At 39.4% G+C, this 24,094-nt stretch overlaps 1 protein-coding gene across 1 annotated transcript in view; it reads left to right on the plus strand.

Annotated features, from left to right (window-relative positions):
• The window catches only part of LOC124622151 (ragulator complex protein LAMTOR1), a 69,000-nt gene extending 45,139 nt beyond the window's left edge, over nt 1–23,861 (plus strand). The window contains exon 5 of the mRNA XM_047147789.1: nt 23,530–23,861. Within this exon, the coding sequence (XP_047003745.1) occupies nt 23,530–23,622 (93 nt within the window). The 3' untranslated portion in view covers nt 23,623–23,861. The remainder of the gene's footprint in view (nt 1–23,529) is intronic.
• Nucleotides 23,862–24,094: the final 233 nt, after the last annotated feature.

Consider the following 24,094-nt stretch of genomic DNA (forward strand, 5'->3'; position numbering starts at 1 on the left):
TTCATCTTTATATTAACCTGAACATCGTTTTTGCTCACTTATTTTCACAGCAGTTACATAGTGCTCAATGTATCGACAGATTCCACTGAGTATAAATAAGGGAGGATTTTTCTTCTTTTTCACACTTTCACACATCCAGTTAATTATGTATTGACTACAGTAACTACTCTAATGGTCAAGATATCATTATTTTGCACCCTTAATTAAGCCTTATTCATTAAAACATTTACAAGATATATTGTATTAATTTTCTGTTATTCCTTTTCTTTCATACATACTTGATGCTGTTCTGAATCAATATAACTTAATTTTGATGGTGTTGAGACAGCAACCAGCCACAAATTTATTTTAAGTTCCTTTGTTCAAAAGGTACCATTACCGGTTTCAAATCATTACAATTCATCGTCAGACGGCTTTCATGCTTTCATTAGAATGTGTGGTGAATTTTTTTATTGATTAGTTATCATGAAATGTCGGTCTGGAGTATTTGTTTTCATAGTTTTCGTCCAGCAAATGGTGTTCGTAGTTTTCACCACATTGCTGGTTGCTGTCTCAACACCATCAATGTTTCTTTTCAAATAACAGCCATGGTCTCAACCATGTCATCGTATGACAAAATTGCATTAACTTAATTTTAATATATCAGTTTTAATTTTCCACACGTATCACTCTATTCTCAAAGAAAATGATCTTACTTTTATCAATTTTTGCACATCTACTGTTAAACATTTAAGCCATCGTTTCACCAGACTCCTTCACTTGTTAGCATGTCACTTTCACTGTAACCGCTACGCTCAGCACTTGGGAACCAACTCCCAGGAATCTTTGACATGCCCAATACAATTAAATGTCAAAAGTAAATAAACAATAAGTAATTTGTTCTCCTATCAGCAACTATGTAGTGCTTCTTCATGACCTACAAAATGTCAACAATATTATGCAATGTGCTCATTGAACAGGTAATGATTAACAATTGATAGTGCTGTTATGTTTACCATGTGCTGTACACCGTCCACCCTTTAGTGCAGTGATGTTTATATGGATTCCTGGTCGTATTGGTCTGATGGGAAATGAGGCTGCTGACACTGTTGCCAAGGTTGCAGTCCTCCTACCTCAGTCCGCCAGCTCTTCCATCCCTTCAAATGATCTCTGTGTTGCTGTCTGTCAGCAGGTGGTGTCAGTTTGGCACCACCACTGGTCTTCTCTTCATGGGAACAAGCCCAAGGGAATCAAACCTCTCCCACGGGCGTGGGCAACCTCATCTTGGCCCTCTCGCCATGAGGAGATCATTTTAGCTAGGCTGCATATTGGACATTACCATTTTAGCCATTGCCATTTGTTAAGTGGTGATCCCCTGCCAGTTTGTGCTCACTGCCGTCAACCTTTGACGGTTCACCATTTCCTGATTGAATGCCCTTTTTTTTAACGTCTTATGTTCTCACATATGTTTGCCATCTGAGTTATCAGCTGTGTTAGCAAATGACGTGCGGGCTGTTGATCGCACTTTACTTTTTTTCCATTGTAGCAATATGGCGAAGGACATTTAATCTTTGGTTCGGGACCTCTACTGTCTCAACAGCATATTTTGTGGACCATTATGCAAAAGAAAGTTTCTGTTCTAGTGTGCTTTCCTTCTGTTGATTGGACTTAACATAGTCATTTTAAGTTCTTTTTCTTCTTGTTGATCCAAGGTTATGACATGTGTGTTTATGACCTTAATAGTTTTTGTGCCCTGAAACAAATAAACAAACTTTACGAGGTGGTACATGTACATCTGTGAAGTGCTCTCGAAACTCATTACATACTAATTCATTTACCTCGGATGGCATGTTGTCTGAGAGTTCCCTAACTTCATTTTCTAGATCTGCAGTTTTACTATCCTGTGCTGTTACCCTAACCATGAATTCCTCACTAATAGCTTCTTCTAATCTTTTAGTAATGGATTCCTCTAACTTTCGATTACTCTATTTAGTACTATCCTCTAACTTTTTAATGCTATAAGTGGTGCACGTCCTAAACCGCACAGGTACTTCAGATGCAATACCTGTGTCAATCGCCTTTGCCTCCATGGCACATGTGACAGACATAAAAGACCATCTTACTCATAGGAGCTTAGGACATCACCAAGTCTTTGCTCCAAAGCATAAATTGGGACTATACAGAAAGTGACTCAGACTTCTAATTCCCGTATTCGCGTCATAGTTTGCCACTGCCCTTTGCTGTTACTGCTCATGCGCCATCTGCACAAACTGCAGATCAAAGTGCACAAAGTGGATGTTTCTCATTTGCGTACTGCATAGTAGGTTATTAACACCATGATCATCTTTAGCTGTCCTGAAGGCTCATAGTGGAACAGGGTATTCCTGAGAAAGTAAAACTTAAGTTGCAAAGGAAATGCACCCTATACAAGAACAAAACACAGTGCTCATACAAGTGTCTGCCAATAGCAAAATGTGTCAAAGACTTTAGGAAGACTATGCAGTGTTTCATAATGACAGGTTGCCTCCAATGAACGTGATGTCACAACTGTTTACATTAGATTTGTTTGAGCGGTTGCGAGTGAGCTTATGCGCATATGCAGTCGAGTCGCGTATGAGTAGTACCTTCTCCCACTTCTGGCTACAGAAGTGTGGCTGTTAGCTGTATAAGCAATAGCAGCAAGCAGCCAGATGCTATCCGAAAAAATTGTACTGGTGCACCTAACCTGCCAGATTCATGTACGCCCAACAGGCGCAGAACTAGGGGTCGGGGACAAACCGCTGTATCTGCCCCAGGCAGATACAAAGCACCTAGCATCCAGCGCACGTTGGTCTATCGATTACTCATATGATTTTGAATGCATCCCTGTTGGTTTTTGAACATTTTTGATCAAATTCTATATTGATTTATGAATGAATCATAAGTTGGTTTTTGAATGCGTGCGTAGTGTATGTGATGTCTCTGCCAGGGGAATCCCCGTCACATCTAGAAATAAACTTTCCTGCAAACAAAAGGGGATGGGTCTACGTGACATGCTGTCGACTTCTTTGATGTTGCAATGTAATTTCATTCACACGTAAGGGTGATTGACAATCGTTGTTTATGTGGTTGACTGGGTTTGCAAATGATCAGCATTGTTATAATTACTAGCGAATTTCATAGATTCAGACTACCAGAGTGGAAATAAACGACTAACAGGAATAACAGGCAATAAAGATTACGTATTGTCTTCTCAGTGATCCAAGAAAATGAAATTTTGACAGAAAATTTTTGGCCAGACCGCTACACTACTAAGGCCAGTTATACAGTCTCCGGCTAGCAGCCGCTAAAGTTCTATTCTGGAAGTAGTGCGGAGAATGCGTTGTACGAACACGTAATAACACCTAACCGGAGAATAAATGCGGGATAACTAAACCGGTGATTGTGGCAGGTTAACCAGAGAATAAATTTTGACACTGGCAGGAATAATTACAGAATTAGTGATGACAAGATTGTTTGTTAGAACAAGGAAGAAGAAGAAACGGGGACTCCCACAAATTACGGAAGAATATGACGATTCCAGATTTATTTAAAAATTTCGTACTCTTACTTTTTGATCTCGTGCTTCAGAAGCTAGAGAGTATGAATGAAATGTGAAACTATTTCCTGACATAAAACTTTTTGCTTGTAGTAGGCCTAACAGGCATTTGATATTGGTACTTCGTGAATTATATTCTGCCATGTTATAAAAATGACCATTTGTACCAAAACAATCTCGTTTATTTGGTGTGTGTAACAATTGTTGCAATATTAGGCAGGCCTATTTCGTTTTATCTAGCAGACAGTGACAAAATACACGTAATCAGATCGAGAAGCCACACCATTCTTGGGTATTATTTGTATTAACAGCTTTTCTAGAATTAGACAACAACGTTTCATATTTTCCTGTAGCAAAATGTTGATGAACTTTGAGGTAATAGATTCTTTTCTAGAAAGGAAAGGACGCCATGTAAAGTGGTAACAAGACTAGAGAGAGAGAAAAAAAAATGCTAGGACTTAAGGATTGAAGAAACGTGTACTGTCTTACTTGTCTCCTGTCTTTACTGGTTTTATGTATCCTATATTTAATTTTATGTCACATAAAACAACAAGTTAATAGCTAATAGCCAATAAAGAGTGCAGATTTTCTAAAGAATTCTTGTTCTTCTGGTTACAAATAATCCCATCCAATATTAATGGTGAGTTTATTATTTTAAGAGGGCAGGAGGATCTGCAACGAATTGACCCATGGTGCAGGGAATGACAATTGAATCACAGTGTAGACAAGTGAATGTGCTGTGAATACATAGAAAGAAAGATCCTTTGTTATTTAGCGACAGGCCAGCCGGTGTAGTCGAGCGGTTCTAGTCGCTTCAGTCTGGAACCACGCAACCACTACAGTTGCAGGTTCAAATCCTGCCTCGGGCGTGGATGTGTGTGATGTCCTTAGGTTAGTTAGGTATAAGTAGTTGTAAGTTCTAGGGGACTGATAACCTCAGATGTTAAGTCCCATAGTGCTCAGAGCCATATTTAGCTACAATATAGCAGGTCAGAAAGACCTAAGTCAAAACAAGGCCCCAGGAGTAGACAACATCCCATTAGAACTACTAACAGGCTTGGGAGAGCCAGTCCTGACAAAACTCTACCATCTGGTGAGCAAGATGTACGAGACAGGCGAAATTCCCTCAGACTTCAAGAAGAATATAATAATTCCAATCCCAAAGAAAGCAGGTGTTTACAGATGTGAAAATTACCGAACTATCAGCTTAATAAGTCACAGCTGCAAAATACTTATGCGAGTTTTTTACAGACAAATGGAAAAACTGGTAGAAGCCGACCTCGGGGAAGATCAGTTTGGATTCCGTAGAAATGTTGGAACACGTGAGGCAATACTGACCCTACGACTTATCTTAGAAGAAAGATTAAGGAAGGGCAAACCTACGTTTCTAGTATTTGTAGATTTAGAGAAAGCTTTTGACAATGTTGACTGGAATACTCTCTTTCAAATTCTGAAGGTGACAAGGGTAAACCACAGGGAGCGAAAGGCTATTTACAATTTGTGCAGAAAGCAGAGTCGAGGGACATGAAAGGGAAACTGGTTGGGAAGGGAGTGAGACAGGGTTGTAGCCTCTCCCCGATGTTATTCAATCTCTATATTGAGCAAGCAGTGAAGGAAACAACAGAAAAGTTCGGAGTAGGTATTAAAACTCATGGAGAAGAAATAAAAACTTTGAGGTTTGCCGAAGGCATTATAATTCTGTCAGAGACAGCAAAGGGCTTGGAAGAGCAGTTGAACAGAATGGACGGTGTCTTGAAAGGAGGGTATAAGATGAACATCAACAAAAGCAAAACGAGGATAATGGAATGTAGTTGAATTAAGTTGGGTGATGCTGAGGGAATTAGATTAGGAAATGAGACACTTAAAGTGGTAAAGGAGTTTTGTTATTTGGGGAGAAAAATAACTGATGATGGTCGAAGTGGAGAGGATATAAAATATAGACTGGCAGTGGCAAGGAAAGTGTTTCTGAAGAAGAGAAATTTGTTAACATTGAGTATAGATTTAAGTGTCAGGAAGTCATTTCTGAAAGTATTTGTATGGAGTGTAGCCATGTATGGAAGTGAAATATGGACGATAAATAGTTTGGACAAGAAGAGAATAGAAGCTTTCGAAATGTGGTGCTACAGAAGAATGCTGAAGATTAGATGGGTAGATCACATAACTAATGAGGAGGTAGTGAATAGAATTGGGGAGAAGAGGAGCTTGTGGTACAACTTGACTAGAAGAAGGGATCGGTTGGTAGGACATATTTCTGAGACATCGAGGGATCACCAATTTAGTATTGGAGAGCAGCGTGGAGGGTAAAAATCGAAGAGGGCGACCAAGAGATGAATACACTAAGCAGATTCAGAAGGATGTAGGTTGCAGTAGGTACTGGGGGATGAAGCAGCTTGCACAGGATAGAGTAGCATGGAGAGCTGCATCAAACCAGTCTCAGGACTGAAGACCACAACAACAATAGCAGATCAGCAACTGGAAGCATAAATTATCCGTAAATTATCTGGGAGTAGGCATTAGGATTGATTTAAAATGGAATGACCATATAAAATTAATCGTCGATAAAGCAGATGCCAGACAGATTCATTGGAAGAATTCTAAGGAAATGCAGTCCGAAAACAAAGGAAGCAGGTTACAGTACATTTGTTCACCCACTGCTTGAATACTACTCACCATTGTGGGATCAATACCAGATAGGGTTGATAGAAGAGATAGAGAAGATCCAGCGGAGAGCAGTGCGCTTTGTTACAGGATCATTTAGTAATTGCGAAAGCATTACGGAGATGATGGATAAGCTCCAGTGGAAGACTCTGCAAGAGAGACGCTCAATAGCTCGGTACGGGCTTTTGTTGAAGTTTCGAGAACAGACCTTCACCGAGGAGTCATGCAGTATATTGCTCCCTCCTACGTAAATCTCGCGAAGAGACCACGAGGATAAAATAAGAGAGATTAGAACCCACACAGAGGCATACCGACAATCTTTCTTTCCACAAACGTATACGAGACTGGAATAGAAGGGAGAACCGATAGAAGTACTCAATGTACCCTCCGCCACACACCGTCAGGTGGTTTGCGGAGTATGGATGTAGATGTAGATGTCGATGTCAAACCAGCCGACTGGGGCACGAGAGACACCACAGGACATTTTAATGTCCACTGGCCTGAATGTAGTTTGATGACACCCATTACAACATTACAAAATATTACACGTTTGAATTCCACAGAGCGAAATACAGAGACGTGCGGCGGAAGAATGCTGTGTGAAGAGGCGTGGCACTGCACTTCGGCACACTTAAGACCAAATAACATGTCTTACGTTCCCTCAAACATATATGTTTCATGTATCAGACTCTTCAGAAAGATGTGCGCTACAAAATGAAGATTTTTTGAAAAGTCGATTTTTTTAAATTTTTGGCGTCCTGCCTCAAACGGTCGAGGGAAGGGGAGTGCCACTAACTAATATTTTCCTGGTTCGGAAATATCGTAGATCGAACATGATGCACAGAGCAGTCTGAGTTGTAGCGGGGAGGTGGTAGTCTCCATGTGACCCGTGTTTATGTTTATTGATCTTGTTGTTTCCTCTTCGTTTATTGCTCTCACTTCAAATGAAAACAAAACGGATTTCTGTGGCCGGCAGCTATCAAGTGAATTAAGATTCATTCACATAATTACAGAAGGCTTAAATATGTTTTTAGTTTTAGATTTTGTTTCCACCTTTCTAACAGTCAAGCGTTAATCGCCTTGCAGAACAATGGAGTTTTTATTATTGAGGAAAAAGACCTTGTTTCACAAAGTGCCTAACAACCAGCGCATGTTGGTCTGTCGATTACTCACACTATTTTGAACACATCCCTGTTGGTTTTTGAACAAATTCTAAGTTGATTTCTGAAAGAATCGTAAGTTGATATTTGAATGCGTTCATAGTGTACGTGATGTCTCTGCCAGGGGAATCCCCGTAGCATCTAGAAATAAGCTTTCCTGCAGACAAAAGGGGACGGGTCTATACACGCTGAACGAAATAAAGCCGAACAGGTGAATGCCAATCGCTGTTTATATGGTTGACAGGGTTTGCAAATGATCAGCGTTGTTATAACTACTAGCGAATTCCATAGATTCAGAGTACCAGAGTGGAAATAAATGGCTAACAGGAATAACAGGCAACAAAGATTGCGTATTGTCTCCTCCGCGTATCCAAGAAAATGAAATTTTGACAGAAAATTTTTGGCCATACCGCTACACTTCTAACGGCCAGTGATACAGTCCCCGGTTAGCAGCCGCTTAAGTTCTGTTCTGGGAGTAGTGCGGAAAACGCGTTGTATGAACACATAACAATGCCTAACCGGAGAATAAGTGTGGGGTAACTAAACCAGGGATTGTGGCAGGGTTAGTGAAGTTAACCAAAGAAAAAGTTTTGACACTGGCAGGAATAGTTACAGAATTAGTGATGACAAGATTGTTTGTTAGAACGTGGAAGGAGAAGAAATGGGGACAAATTACGGAAGAATTTGACGATTCCGAATTTATATAAAAATTTCGTACTACTACATTTCGATCTCATGCTTCAGAAGCTATAGAGTATGAATGAAATGTGAAACTATTTCCTAACATAAAACGTTTTTCTTATAGTAGGCCTAATAGGCATTTGATATTGGTACTTCGTGAATTATATTCCGTGGTGTTATAAAAATGACTGTTTGTGCCAAAACAGTCTCGTTTATTTGGTGTGTGTAACAATTGCTGCAATATTAGGCAGACGTATTTCATTTTATCTAGCAGTGACAAAATACACGTAATGGGATCGAGAAACCACACCAGTCTTGGGTACTATTTGTATCAACAGCTTTTCTAGTATTAGACAACAACATTTCATTTTTTCATGTAGCAAAACGTTAATGATCTTTGATGAGGTAATAGTCTTTCCCAGAAAGGAAAGTAAACCATATAAATCTGTGGCAAGATTAGAGAGAAAAAAAAGCTAGGACTTACAGATTGAAGAAATGTGTTCTACTGTCTTGCTTGTCTCTTGTCTTTACATGTTTTATGTATCCTATATTTAATTTTATGTCACACAAAACAGCAAGTTATTAGCTAATAGGCAGTCAAGACTGCAGATTTTCTGAAGAGTTCTTGTTCTGATGGTTACAAATAATCCCATCTAGTATTAATTGTGAGACCTTTTTAAAGAGGGGCAGGATGTCAAACCGGCCGATTGCGAGCAGGAGAGATTCCACAGGACATTTTAATTTCCCACTGGCATGAAAATAGTTTGATGGCACCCATCACAAAATATTACATGTTGGAATTCCACAGAGCGAAATACAGAGACGTGCGATGGAAGAATGCTGTGTGAAGAGGCGTGGCTCTGCACTTTGGTACACTTAAGACCAAATAACATGTCTTACATGTGACCCGTGTTTACGTTAAGTGATTTTGCTGTTTCCTCTTCGTTTATTGCTCTCACTTCAAATGAAAACAAATCGGATTTCTGTGGCCGGGAGCTATCAAGTGAATTAAAATACATTCACATAATTATGGAAGGCTAAGATATGTAATTAGTTTCAGATTTTATTTTGTTTCCACCTGTCTGATAGTCAAGCGTTAATCGCCTTGCAGAACAAAGAAATTATTTTTGTCGGTTTGTTAAAGAAATCTTTTCTGCTGAGGCAGTCAATTTATTTGAACGATGTGTTTCATTCCATACTATTGGCTAGTTTCAACTATTCGCTGCATTTCAAGTTCACATTTTCATCTTCTAGCACGTATGGGATTATGCCTTAAATATACAGTACTGGTACGGAATATGGACATCAGAATGTGCATTTTAAGCCAAATGATGCATTTTATTATGGTTCGCAAAATTCTCTTGGAGTATCCTCTAATGTATTGTTTCTTTTATGACATACTGCAATATCTTTCAATGTTTTACAAATGCAAACCGTAGCTGCGCAAGTTTGGCGAAGCCTGTTATCTGGCACTATCTGGCAACTGCTGAAACGAATCTGTTTGTAACAGGTCGCGAGAAAATATTTCGAATGGTTGTTTGGAAAGCATTACTTTCAAAGTAAATTTCTTTTTACGCAAGATGAACTCTGTGCGCGAATGTCCGATGAATTTTTTAAATTACAGAGCGTTTGACTCTCATTCAAAAATAAAATCTGTGACGATGACCATTTAGAATATTTTCGAGCCCAGAAGATCAGACATTTGTGTCATTAAAAATTTTACTGGCACATTTGCGTAATGTATCTTAAAGTTTAACAAGCTCAAAAAAGATCAACATTATGTTTGAAAGCTTAGCTTCTCTTGCACCTTATTAACCTTAGAGACCAATATTATACGTAAAAGTTTTCTTTTCTTGTAGCAACACTATGTATATTGATTTAAACCATTACCTTTTCCTATTTGTGTGCTCGCACTACTTAACAGTGATGTTGCTATTGGCTGACTACATCATGTATGCTATGCTCTGAATATACACTGTCATCGGTTGGCGAGATCGCTTGACATCAGCTACGAATGGCTTACAAAAGTGCATCGCAGTCTCGATTTCAATTCTTCGGAAAGTAACATGCGGTGTTTGGTGGAATTCAAATTTATACTTTCGTAATACGAAAATATGCAGTGTACATGTTGCTGCACATCAGACATCTTTCCAAAACGTGTTTTTTCCCCTGAGTTTCGTTTTCTGAAGTGCCCGGAAATTCTACGCCGGTGCGTAAAACCACAACCATTGAAAGGATTGATAAGTTTTACAGTTCCAAGAAAAAGTATGCTGTTACTTAACACGGAAAAAGTGTATTTTCATATGGGAGAAAGCGTATTTTTAACCGGGAAATCTGGGAAAAATCCGGGAATTTTTTTCCTCGTCCACGTATACACCCTGATGTGCATATGGAAAAGGGGTAAACCAGTTGGGTGATCATCACTTATGGCATGTTAGGAACAAAGAAAAACAGAAGACAGGCTCCCCATATATTTCCCCGAATACCATCCCCCAGGTCAGTGAAGGTGATACCTGGATGTAGGTGTTACCATACAGCAACAAACAATAGCATAAAATAGCATAATAGGCCATGTAATATAAGATAGACATGGTAATACAACATGAAGTTCTACATTACATCTACATGGATACGCTGCAAACCACATTTAAGTGCATGGCAGAGGGTTCATTGAACCACCTTCACAATTCTCTATTATTCCAATCTCGTATAGCGTGCAGAAAGAACAAACACCTATATCTTTCTGTATGAGCTTTGATTTCCTTTATTTTATCGTGGTGATCATTTCTCCATATGTAGGTCGGTCTCAACAAAATATTCTCGCATTCGGAGGAGAAAGTTGGTGATTGGAATTTCGTGAGAAGATTCTGTCGCAATGAAAAGTGCCTTTCTTTTAATGATGTCCAGCCCAAATCCTGTATCATTTAACTGACACACTCTTCCATATTTCGCTATAATACAAAACATGCTGCCCTTCTTTGGATTTTTTCAATGTACTCTGTCAGTCCTATCTGCTAAGGATCCCACACCGCACAGCAGTATTCTAAAAGAGGACAGACAAGTGTAGTGTAGACAGTCTCCTAAATAGATCTGTTACATTTTCTAAGTGTCCTGCTAATAAAACATAGTCTTTGGTTAGCCTTCCCAACAACATTTTCTGTGTGTTCTTTCCAATTTAAGTTGTTTGTAATTGTAATTTCTAGGTATTTAGTTGAATTTACGGCCTTTATATTTGACTGATTTATTGTGTAACCGAAGTTTAATGGATTCCTTTTAGCACTCATGTGGATGACCTCACACTTTTCATTATTTAAGGTCAACTGCCAATTTTTGCACCATTCAGATATCTTTTCTAAATTGTTTTGCAATTTGTTTTGATCTTCTGATGACTGTATTAGTCAATAAATGACAGCTTCATCTGCAAACAACCTAAGACAGCTGGTCAAGATTGTTTCCCAAATCGTTTATATAGATAAGGAACAGCAAAAGGCCTATAACACTTCCTTGGGGAATGGCAGAAATCACTTCTGTTTTACTCGATAACTTTCCGTCAGTTACTCCCTGACTGGAAGTCACAGATCCAGTCACACAACTGAGACGATATTCCATAAGCAGACAATTTCACTGTAAGCCGCTTGTGTGGTACAGTGTCAAAAGCCGTCTGGAAATCGAGAAGTATGGGATCAATCTGAAATCCCTTGTCAAAAGCACACAAGCTAAGCCTAACATGCTACTGAAAATTGAAAACAAACTTAAATAGCTTTTGTGTGTGCACAAGAAGCAAACCAAAATTCGAAGCATCAAAATAATAAGGTGGAATATCCAATTCCAAGCCACTTACCACAATAATAATTCATATCATAAGATACAAATGTGAAAGTCAAAATTACAAAACAAGATACCAAGAGTCATGTAGGACAAAAGCATACACATATGTATACATAATAATCAGTTCCAGGTATCATCATCGGTTAATTTGAAGAATTTCACATCAAAGATAAACTCAAAATTCCATCTCCCTAAATCACAGTGTTGCTGTACAGAACAGGATTGGTGAACAAACACTCAAGTTTCAGGAACCACACACAACATGTTCAAAATTTCAAGACCTTTTGGTACTAAAGCCAGAAACAAAGGGAAATTGTCCAATCCAATAGTTAAATATCATGTATAATTGAGCAAGTTCATAGTGTCATGGGTAAATATTAATAAAGAATGTCAGTAAAGAATGAAATATAATGCACTTAGGTAAATTACCTGTTGTCACACTAGGACAAAACAGAAATCAAGTAAGTAAATTATCTGTTGTCACACTAGGACAAAAAAAGAGGTATGGAAAGCATAAAGATCAAGTCGGAGAATAATTAGGTAAAGTTCTATTGTCATGCTAGGACAATGCAGCGAGAAGAAAAGCAAAAACCCAATCCAGAGAACACACTACCGAACACTCAGCAGAGTAATGGAGTCAGTCATAGAAACAAAACCATTAACTTCAGATTCTCACCATAAGACTGACAGAATCCCATTACATACTTCATAGTCGAACCACAATGCACAATTGCATCAAATCTACAGAATAATAAATATGGTGCATTACCTCCTTTTCAAAGCATCATCCAACAAGTGTAAGTTTTAAGACATTTTGTATGTAAGGGTATCAGTTACGTAATTACTGTCAGTATAAGTATCATAGTAGTCATTCAAAAGCATTGCTTTCATGTGTGTAAAAAGCATAAAGGCATATTAGTGAAAAGCATAATAAGAATGTGTCAGTCATAAGCCTTATCAAAGCATAAGTATCTCTCAGGAGCATTATATTTGTTTAAATGGGTATATTCCCAACGACAGTGTAACAAGCAAAAAGTAAGCTCGGTTAACCAATGCTCCACAGTTCTACTGACAACCCAGAGTGTCAAGCACCATAAGGAAAGACTTGTATAATCTTGTGTAAAAAGAGTGTAGTATTGATGTGTAAAATTGAAGAAGCAAATGCCATTTTAGGTGTGGACCTTGCATTTGCCACATGCATGATGCACAAAGAGTATACATTCCCCTGAGGGTGCAAGGTAATGATGAATGTAAGATTTCATCTGAACAGACGCGAAATTTAACCAACAGGAAGAAGATGCTGTGATATGCAAATGATTAGCTTTTCATAGCATTCACACAAGGTTGGTGCCGGTGGTGACACCTACAACGTGCTGACATGAGGAAAGTTTCCGACCAACTTCTCATACACAAACAGCAGTTGACTGGCGTTGCCTGGTGAAATGTTGTTGTGATGCCCCATGTAAGGAGGAGAGATGCGTACCATCACGTTTCTGACTTTGACAGAGGTCGGATTGTAGCCTATCGCGATTACGGTTTATTGTATCGCGACATTGCTGCTCGCGTTGGTCGAGATCCAATGACTGTTAGCAGAATATGGAATTGGTGGGTTCAGGAGGGTAATACAGAACGCCGTGCTGGATCCCAATGGCCTCGTATCACTAGCCATCAAGATGACAGGCATCTTATCCGCATGGCTGTAACGGTTCGTGCAGACACGTCTTGATCTCTGAGTCAACAGATGGGAACGTTTGCAAGACAACAACCATCTGCACGAACAGTTCGATGACGTTTGCAGCAGCATGGACCATCAGCTCGGAAACCATAGCTGCAGTTAGCCTTGACGCTACATCACAGACAGGAGCACCTGTGATGGTGTACTCGACGACGAACCTGGGTGCAAGAATGGCAAAACGTCTTTTTTGGGATAAATCCAGGTTCTGTTTACAGCATCATGATGGTCGCATTCGTGTTTGGCGAAATCAGGGTGAACACACATTGGAAGTGATGCCTGCCAAACCCTACATTTCAGCAGGATAATGCATGACCGCATGTTGCAGGTCCTGTACGGATCAAGTCCATTATTACGGCCAGAGGTGGTTGTTCTGGGTACTGATTTCTCAGGATCTATGCACCCAAATTGCGTGAAAACGTAATCACATGTTAGTTCTAGTATACCCGTTTATCATCTGCATTTCTTCTTGGTGTAGCAATTTTAATGTCCAGTATTGTATATATAAAAAAAAATTCTTAATCTCGTTGTCTCTTACTTTAGACTTATCATAGCTTTTGGTTAATACTAGGTCACCAGCTTTGTACTGTGTTACTTTTGAACCTTTATCATGCCTTTTTATAATAAGCTTCCATATTTTTCCCTACAATATACTCTCTCTCATCAGGTGAAAGTTCAGAGCATATAGGGAACTTAACTAAGTCATACAAAAGTTTTGCAGGCTTCTTATTGTAATGAATTTCATATGGAGAAAACCCAGTAGTGGCATGTTGTAAATGATTGAGACTATCCTCAAACTGTTGTATGTAAGAATACCAGTTAGTGTGGTTCTTAGCACAATTAAGTCCTACAATGGCATCCAATCTCTCGCATGTATCTCTCTGTTGGATTGCAAGAAGGTGACTAGACTGAAATGCAAATATGTTTGATTTTCATATCTGTAACAAAATCCTTCGAAATATTGGATGTAAATTGACTGCCATTTTGAGATAGGATTGCTTTTGGTTTACCCACATTGGTGAAGTAATCATTGACAAAATATTGAATTATCTTGGGGCTAGTGACTTTGTTCAATGCAAATGGCATAATTAATTTAGGAACAAATCAACTACAAACACTTAAGAATACCCCTCTCTTTGAACGAGGAAGTTGACAATAGAAATCAACCCTGACAAGCTCAGACTTGCCTTCAGGAATAATGCTGTGTAGGAATACTTTGATTTTGATTTGTCACCTTTACCCTCTGACATCTGCCACAAGGTGCAATTTGTAAGTCACTCTTCTAGAGATGTTATTAAACTAACCATTCTCCTGCAACTTCTGTGTGCACTTCATACTGCCACAATGTCCAAAACTTTCATGTATAAATCAACGTTGCTTAGGCCAGCATAATTTACACTCTTTCAAACAAAATATTCAAGTGTACCTGGCAGTATTGTGCAACTTTCTCGTACCCCTTTCTTCAAAGTAAGCTCTTTACTAACTTAAGGTCTTCATCCTGATTTTGATGTCACCTGAGCTGTTAACATACCTGAACTGTTTCTTTTTCACCTTTTACACCTTTGATAAACATGATTCTGAAGTTCTTATCATCCAGGATTTTCCTGCTAATTTGCTATTGGCAATCTAGATTGAGCATCTGCAACATGGTTCCGCTCACCTTTAATATGTAAAATAGTATAATCGAACTGTTGCAGGAATAAGCCCCAATGTGTTATCCCGTTACAATAAAAGTTTACATTCTTGGAAATAGCATAGAGCTTTATGACCAGTAAAAATAATGACCTTGTGTCCAGTTAAATAATTTGTAAACTGTCTGAATTCTCACACAGTGGCAAGTAGTTCATTTCTGTTACACTACAGCTTCTGTCATGTTTTAACAAACTATGGCTTGTAAATCTGATTGCACACTGCTCCACCTGTCCATCTACCTCCTTTCGCTGGAATAAATAAGAGCACCTAAACCATATCACTATCATCAGTCATAAGGCAAAATGGTAAAGAAAGATCAAGTCTATGTAGAATTTGGCTGTTACAAAGTTGGTTCTTAATCTCACCAAAAGCTAACTGGCAGTCAGTTGAACATTCCCATATTGTGTCTTTCTTTAAAAGATGATGTAAACTAGGTGCATTTAAAGCTTGAGTCCTAATGTATTTGCAATGGATATTGTGTAGACCAAAAAATAACCTTAATTCCTTCTTATTTCTAGGTTTAGGAAATTTAGCAATAGGGTGGTTGTGTTGTCTAGTAATCCTTTCAATGATCCTCCACTTTTGCATCTTCTGCAACTCTCTTTCCACAACCAGCCTTTTACAAATAGGAACTGAATATGGTTTTGTAAAGAAAGGTTGGGGCACTTTAAGCCTTAACTTGCATGTATAGTTCTCAACTCTACCTGGTTTCTCATTAAATATACACCATGTGATCAAAAGTATCCAGACACCCCCAAAAACATTTGTTTTTCATATTAGGTGCATTGTGCTGCCACCTATAGCCGGGTACTCCATATCAGTGACCTCAGTAGCCATTACACATAATGAGGAAGCAGAATGGGGCACTCCACAGAACTCATGAACTTCGAACATGGTCAGGTGATTGAGTGTTGCTAGTGTCATACATGTGTATGCGAGATTTCCACACTCCTAAACATCCCTAGGTCCACTGTTTCCAATGTGATAGTGAAGAGGAAACTTGAAGGGACACATACAGCACAAAAGCATAGAGGCCGACCTCGTCTGTTGACTGATGGAGACCACCGGCAGTTGAAGAGGTTCGTAATGAGTAATAGGCAGACATCTAACCAGACCATCACACAGGAGTTCCAAACTGCATCAGGATCCACTGCAAGTACTATGACAGTTAGGTGGGAGGTGAGAAAACTTGGATTTCATGATTGAGCGCCTGCTCATAAGCTGCACAAGTCGGTAAATGCCAAACGATGCCTTGTTTGGTGTAAGGAGCGTAAACATTGGCTGATTGAACAGTGGAAAAACGTTGTGGGGAGTGACGAATCACATTACACAGCGTTGCGATCCGATCGCAGGGTGTGGGTATGGTGAATGCCCAATGAACGTCATCTGCCATTGTGTGTAGTGCCAAGAGTAAAATTCAGAGGCGATGGTGTTATGGTGTGGTCATGTTTTTCACGGAGGGGGCTTGTGTCCCTTGTTTTGCATGGCACTATCATAGCATAGTCCTGCATTGATGTTTTAAGCACATTCTTCCTGCCCACTGTTGAAGACCAATTCAGGGATGGCGATTGCATCTTTAAACACGATAGAGCACCTTTTCATAATACATGGCCTGTGGCGGAGTGGTTACATGGCAGTAGCATCCCTGTAATGGACTGGCCTGCACAGAGTCTTAACCTGAATTCTATAGAACACGTTTGGGATGTTTTGGAACGCCGACTTCATGCCAGGTCTGACCGACCAACATAGATACCTCTCCTCAGTGCAGCACTCCTTGAAGAATGGGCTGCCATTCCCCAAGAAACCGTACAGCAACTGATTGAATGTATGCGTGCGAGAGTGGAAGCTGTCGTCAAGGCTAAGGGTGGGCCAACACCATATTTAATTCCAGCATTAATGACTGAGGATGCCATGAACTTGTAAGTCATTTTCAGTCAAGTGTTTGGATACTTTTGATCACATAGTGTATCTTTATACGATGTCAACACTTCTTCCAGTTCTGTCTCCTCATCTCCAGTATGCTTGTCTGCATCTTTTATCTTGTCAGTAACAAGTTGATCAAAATCCCTATCAATTGTATCATTACTTGACAAATCATCATCATCATCATCATCTATATAACCTTTATCTACCTCAATGTCAAAACCATATATTCTATTAGCAATTATGTCACCAGTTCTTAAGTGTAACATATTATAACCAGAAAAATGTGTATTTGTATTCTGAACTTTACCCAGTCAAGTGTTACATTGTTTTTCAATATCCAATCCATGACTAACAATATCTCCTCATTCAGATCACTGACCACCAAGCATCCTTGCTCAGAAACTGCATTGTCAACATTAAATGTGATTAAAGCTTGTTTGTTTACAACTTTACCTGTAGCACATTTAAACAACCATTCATTAATATTAGTTTCTCTAAGCAAATCATCCTCTATATCTTCAAAATATAAATATTTCTGGAAATGGTTCTCATTATCACTAGATAGCTGTGTAGGGCAAAGTGGTACCTGTGTGCTTGTGTTCTGAATAACTTCTAATGCTTGATTGGATTTACAAGTTGGACTTGAATAGGTGTGCTCATCAGTGTTGCAAGTAAAATTTGGTGGAGAATGATAAATAAACTATCAGAATTGAAATCTGGCTCATGCTTGCCAACATCTGTGAAATATTCAATAATAGTCTTATTTACCTCACAATGTCCTGGCATTCACACAAAATGTCACTAATGTCGATTGGAACAAGTTGGCCCTCCTGAGCCTCACCACTGGCCCAGTCATGATCAGTTAGTTCAACATTAACCATAATGTCCAGCTCTTCTAGATTAAGTGTATCAGCTTGAGCTTCAACCATTAAATAATTTGTGCTGACGCAACTGACCTGGGTGTCAAACTCTTCCACCTCTACTGACTCAAGATAAGCGTCCCCCTCCCCAACACAATTAGCTACAAAATTCTCCTGCTCAGGGTACATTAAAATACCAATACGAAAGCAATCACTGTCAACATTTACATCATCCACAGAACATTCAGACTTAAAAAATATTACTAAACCACCTTGCTGACGTTCATAAGGAGCTACACTACATTTCTTACCACAATGGTTCATAAGGAGCTACAGTACATTTCTTACCACAATGTTTTATTATAACATCCCAAAGCTTTCTTTCAAAATTAGTTGCATTAACAGGATAGTTAAATACACTCTCTCTTCATCCACCTGATGAGCACCAAGTGAAGGTACACTCCTGGAAATGGAAAAAAGAACACATTGACACCCATGTGTCAGACCCACCATACTTGCTCCGGACACTGCGAGAGGGCTGTACAAGCAATGATCACACGCACGGCACAGCGGACACACCAGGAACCGCGGTGTTGGCCGTCGAATGGCGCTAGCTGCGCAGCATTTGTGCACCGCCGCCGTCAGTGTCAGCCAGTTTGCCGTGGCATACGGAGCTCCATCGCAGTCTTTAACACTGGTAGCATGCCGCGACAGCGTGGACGTGAACCGTATGTGCAGTTGACAGACTTTGAGCGAGGGCGTATAGTGGGCATGCGGGAGGCCGGGTGGACGTACCGCCGAATTGCTCAACACGTGGGGCGTGAGGTCTCCACAATACATCGATGTTGTCGCCAGTGGTCGGCGGAAGGTGCACGTGCTCGTCGACCTGGGACCGGACCGCAGCGACGCACGGATGCACGCCAAGACCGTAGGATCCTACGCAGTGCCGTAGGGGACCGCACCGCCACTTCCCAGCAAATTAGGGACACTGTTGCTCCTGGGGTATCGGCTAGGACCATTCGCAACCGTCTCCATGAAGCTGGGCTACGGTCCCGCACACCGTTAGGCTGTCTTCCGCTCACGCCCCAACATCGTGCAGCCCGCCTCCAGTGGTGTTGCGACAGGCGTGAATGGAGGGACGAATGGAGACGTGTCGTCTTCAGCGATGAGAGTCGCTTCTGCCTTGGTGCCAATGATGGTCGTATGCGTGTTTGGCGCCGTGCAGGTGAGCGCCACAATCAGGACTGCATACGACCGAGGCACACAGGGCCAACACCCGGTATCATGGTGTGGGGAGCGATCTCCTACACTGGCCGTACACCACTGGTGATCGTCGAGGGGACACTGAATAGTGCACGGTACATCCAAACCGTCATCGAACCCATCGTTCTACCATTCCTAGACCGGCAAGGGAACTTGCTGTTCCAACAGGACAATGCACGTCCGCATGTATCCCGTGCCACCCAACGTGCTCTAGAAGGTGTAAGTCAACTACCCTGGCCAGCAAGATCTCTGGATCTGTCCCCCATTGAGCATGTTTGGGACTGGATGAAGCGTCGTCTCACGCGGTCTGCACGTCCAGCACGAACGCTGGTCCAACTGAGGCGCCAGGTGGAAATGGCATGGCAAGCCGTTCCATAGGACTACATCCAGCATCTCTACGATCGTCTCCATGGGAGAATAGCAGCCTGCATTGCTGCGAAAGGTGGATATACACTGTACTAGTGCCGACATTGTGCATTCTCTGTTGCCTGTGTCTATGTGCCTGTGGTTCTGTCAGTGTGATCATGTGATGTATCTGACCCCAGGAATGTGTCAATAAAGTTTCCCCTTCCTGGGACAATGAATTCACGGTGTTCTTATTTCAATTTCCAGGAGTGTATTAACAGTATCCTGGTTACTGTGGTTTCTGTTCTGGCTATTACCATTACCATTCCTTTTATTATTATTATTATTATTATTATTACATGCCTCAGCAATACAGATGGCCGTACCGTAGGTGCAACAACAACGGAGGGGTATCTGTTGAGAGGCCAGACAAACGTTGGTTCCTGAAGAGGGCAGCAGCCTTCCTAGTAGCTGTAGGGGCAACAGTCTGGATGATTGAACTGATCTGGCCTTGTAACACTAACCAAAACTGCATTGCTTTGCTGGTACTGTGAACGGCTGAAAGCAAGGGGAAACTACAGCCAAAATTTTTCTCAAGGGAATGCAACTTTACTGTATGGCGTGAGAGCTGCATCAAACCAGTCTCTGGACTGAAGACCACAACAACAACATTATTATTATTATTATTATTATTATTATTACTACTGTTGTTATAAGTATTACAGTTCCTTCTGTTACCATTCTGTCTATTTTGCTGGTTGTGTTGAGATGATCCCCAATTATAGTTGTTGTTTCTGTTGTTCTGTGAGTTATTAACCCTGTCTGCTTTCTTGAAAGCTTTGTCAAGTTTATCAACATGTTGTAAAAAAATTCTCAAATGAATCATCAGTACCGCATGCTGTTTTGATGCCCGTCTGTGTACTTTTGAACCAGAATTTATTCAAGAACATCTGTATGTTTAGCTTTGTTTTCATTAGTCTGTGACAACACTTGACCATCAAGGAAATGTAAGGCTTGTTTAATTTTCACAGAATCAGGCAAATTCAGAGGAAAACTATCTTTATATTGCCATAGGTAGTCCACTGGGTGTATTTTATAATCCCGAGGGAAGTATTTAAGAGAGAAATTGTTACAAAATGATGCAAAATTTCTGTCGATTTGCGGATACGACATTTTTGTTTTAACATCTCTTAATCGAATGTTAACCTGTTGTAAATTTTCAAAGTCAGTCTCAGTTTTATTATTAACACTGGTAGTATAGCTACGAGTTTAATCATTATTTAGTTTTAGTCTCTGTTTGGCGAATTCACTTCCCTGCTCTATAAATGTGTGCATAATTTTGAATTCAGAGTTCCTTCTACCTAACTCGGTGTGAATAACATCTTCAGTGTTCTGCACATGCAACTGTACGTGATCAACCTTATTGTTTACTGTTTGAATTTCAAGGACAATCAACTCATGTAATTGACTCATTTTTGAATGGGAGTTTGCTACTTGTTCCTACATGGCCTGAATGTTCCTTTACATTGTCATAAGTGTCGGATAGATTAACAATACTCTATTTTAGGTCATCATTTTGACTTGGGAGTTCATTCTGACTTATAAGAGAGTTTCGATAATCTTTCTAATAAACTTGTGGCTTTTTCATTGGGAGAAAATCCTAAGAAAGGTGTTGCCTCAGATGACTGTTATAGGTTCGGTGTCGATGATTGATGATGTTTAGGATATGAAACCTCTCCAGTTGTATCAAGATTTTCTTTGCTTGCCATATTTGAAGATAATATTGGGCATAAAACACGAAAATAAATCTACCTAATCAGATTATCGTCACACGCAAATTCACCATTTTCCTGTTTATCAACAGTCACATGACCAAAGAACATTGGAAAAATGATAGTCTGAGGAAAAGTAATTTAAAAAAAAAAAAATTAAAAATTGTACTCGTCTCAAATGTGGCCCAATGGTGAGTTGCTACACCACACTTTGTCTCGTCCTAACTGATGTCCGATAATCGATTGTCACACGTCACAATTACACTCTGAAATGCAGTGCAAAATTTAGTATGCAGACTTACACGTATCCCAGCTCATTGCCACCATATTAAAATAGCACTCTTGATATTGAGATGAGGGAAGCACTTTAATTACCACTGATACTGAGTGAGAAAAATATGCAGTTATCTCAAGCTCTGACTATGGTTTTAAAGTGGTAATAGTGATTTCTCAGTCATACAATCAGAGCAACTTAATAATTTGGCCTCCACCATTCACAAATACAAAGACAAGTGAAACTAGAAAATTTCAATCACAGTTAATGAAAGTTCACATAACAACTTAACTGCTCTGTATGATGAGATACTCAAATTTGATATCATTGGGGATTGTTGCTTTAGAAAGTCCTTGAGTCTTTTGTCGCTGTGGTACTAATTTTGAAATCAAACACTGAGTCTAATACTTTTCTTGTCATATATTGTGATTGATTACCATGTACATAGGTAGAATATACATTGGCTGTCTGGCAGCCTTCGATAGACTGTCACACAGACAGCTTCCAAAAGATGATAATGCAGACAGACCAACCTTGTGGCTCATACATCACTTCCATTTACATGCAACAAAATAATTGAATACATTATTGAATTTGAGATTTACAAAATAACAATCAAGTCATGAAATAATTTTGGGTCAGATGTTGCACTAGGAGTCCTGATGCATAATGAGGAAAAGTTTACGTAGTTTCACATGTAATTCCAAAGAAAACGAAGTACAATAATATAAATTTTGTTAATTACAACCCAATTTGTTTGAATAAAATATTACTAACACGGCTTGATCTCAAGTAGAGCTATAATTTTAGATGACCACAATGAATAAACTTTTCTGAAATAGGTGGAGGAGAATTTTCAAGAATATGTGGTGCAACATGACTGCATAGTTCAATCACGAAACTTAAAAGTTAGATTATTAACAAAAGGCTTATTCCCTTAAGTTGCAAATATAAATCAGGTAGTATAATGTGAAATTTAATCTGAGATGATAAACTCATTTGTACTAATTTTTTAAAGGGCAGTTTGCTACTAGAACTGGATATAGACATTACAGTATAAAGACCAGAAAGTTAAAATCGGAGCTAGGGATCTTTTCAGAGCACATTGACTTGAGGAAAGAATTTCAGATAGGGGTGGAAAGTTAGTCGCATTTCATGCAGCATAAGTTTCAGTGACAGGCCCTTACATGTCATTCATGCAGTCCCGGTCTCTCCCCACTCCATTTTCATAAACTTCGAGTTCTGAAGAATGGCTGTCAATTTTCAGCGGACGTCGGTACAGTCATGGTTCTGTAGGCAAATGCCATAATTTTTCCATTAACATTGACCAGCTTGTCTCGCAATGGTATAAATTTATTAAGTTACAGCAATTACTTTTGAAATAATAAAAAGTTTACTTACCTTTTTTTCCATCTGTTATCTTTTCATTTGACTGCTCCTTATAGAAAAATGAAACATGCGCTACCATCATTAAATCTGTGACTTACTTGGTGCTAATTTTATTATAGACTAGAAGTGTAATGTGTGTTTTTATCTTGTCGACTGTTGTCTCTTTCCTGTAGGTCACTGCTTCCTTCTCTTTTATTTTGCCTTTTTAATAGACTCCCTGAATGTGCTCTATACGTAGTGATCTCTTCATTTATTTATTGGTGGGACATTAAACCATTCATTCGTTCTTTGTATACTGATTGCAGTTAGAAATTTTCGCGGTTGATGAATGTAATTGACGTAATTGTTGTATGAAGAAGAAGTAAATAATCCAAATTTTTGTTATGTTTTTAGGTTGTGGGTGTAGCAGAACGTGCAGGAGCAGCTCTGGCTGACTTAAGAGTGGAACATCGTGAGGACCTTGTAGTGCCTTTTGTAATCCCTTGAAAATAGAGGAAGACTGAAAGAAAGGAAGGACAAAATGGATGATCCAGGATATGGAAGGATCTGATGAAGCCAATGACTGATAAAATTATAATCACATTTTAGCATTGGCTTGTGACTGATGTTATTTCTTTTATAATGTTTATATTAATCTCACCAAAGATATATTTTATTGCAAAAAAAAAAAATCTATTGCCAATGGGAGCAATGACAGTTGGCGGAGTTCCGTAATTCACTAAGAACACAGCTGTTATGAAACAGACAAGGATATAGAAACATTGATGTAATACTGTTGCATTTTAGTGCAGACATTCATATATTTTAAAAATGGAATTCTCACTCACTTTAATACCTTGAGATATCTTAACTGGTTTTTAGTAAATGTGCTATGAAATAATAAATCTTGAGGAAGGCAACATATTTTACAATTTTTTGAAACTGGTAAATCTGTATTTTTAATTTTGTAAATAATTAG

The sequence above is a fragment of the Schistocerca americana genome, chromosome 7 (assembly GCF_021461395.2).
Source record: "Schistocerca americana isolate TAMUIC-IGC-003095 chromosome 7, iqSchAmer2.1, whole genome shotgun sequence".
In the NCBI taxonomy this organism is placed as follows: domain Eukaryota; kingdom Metazoa; phylum Arthropoda; class Insecta; order Orthoptera; family Acrididae; genus Schistocerca; species Schistocerca americana.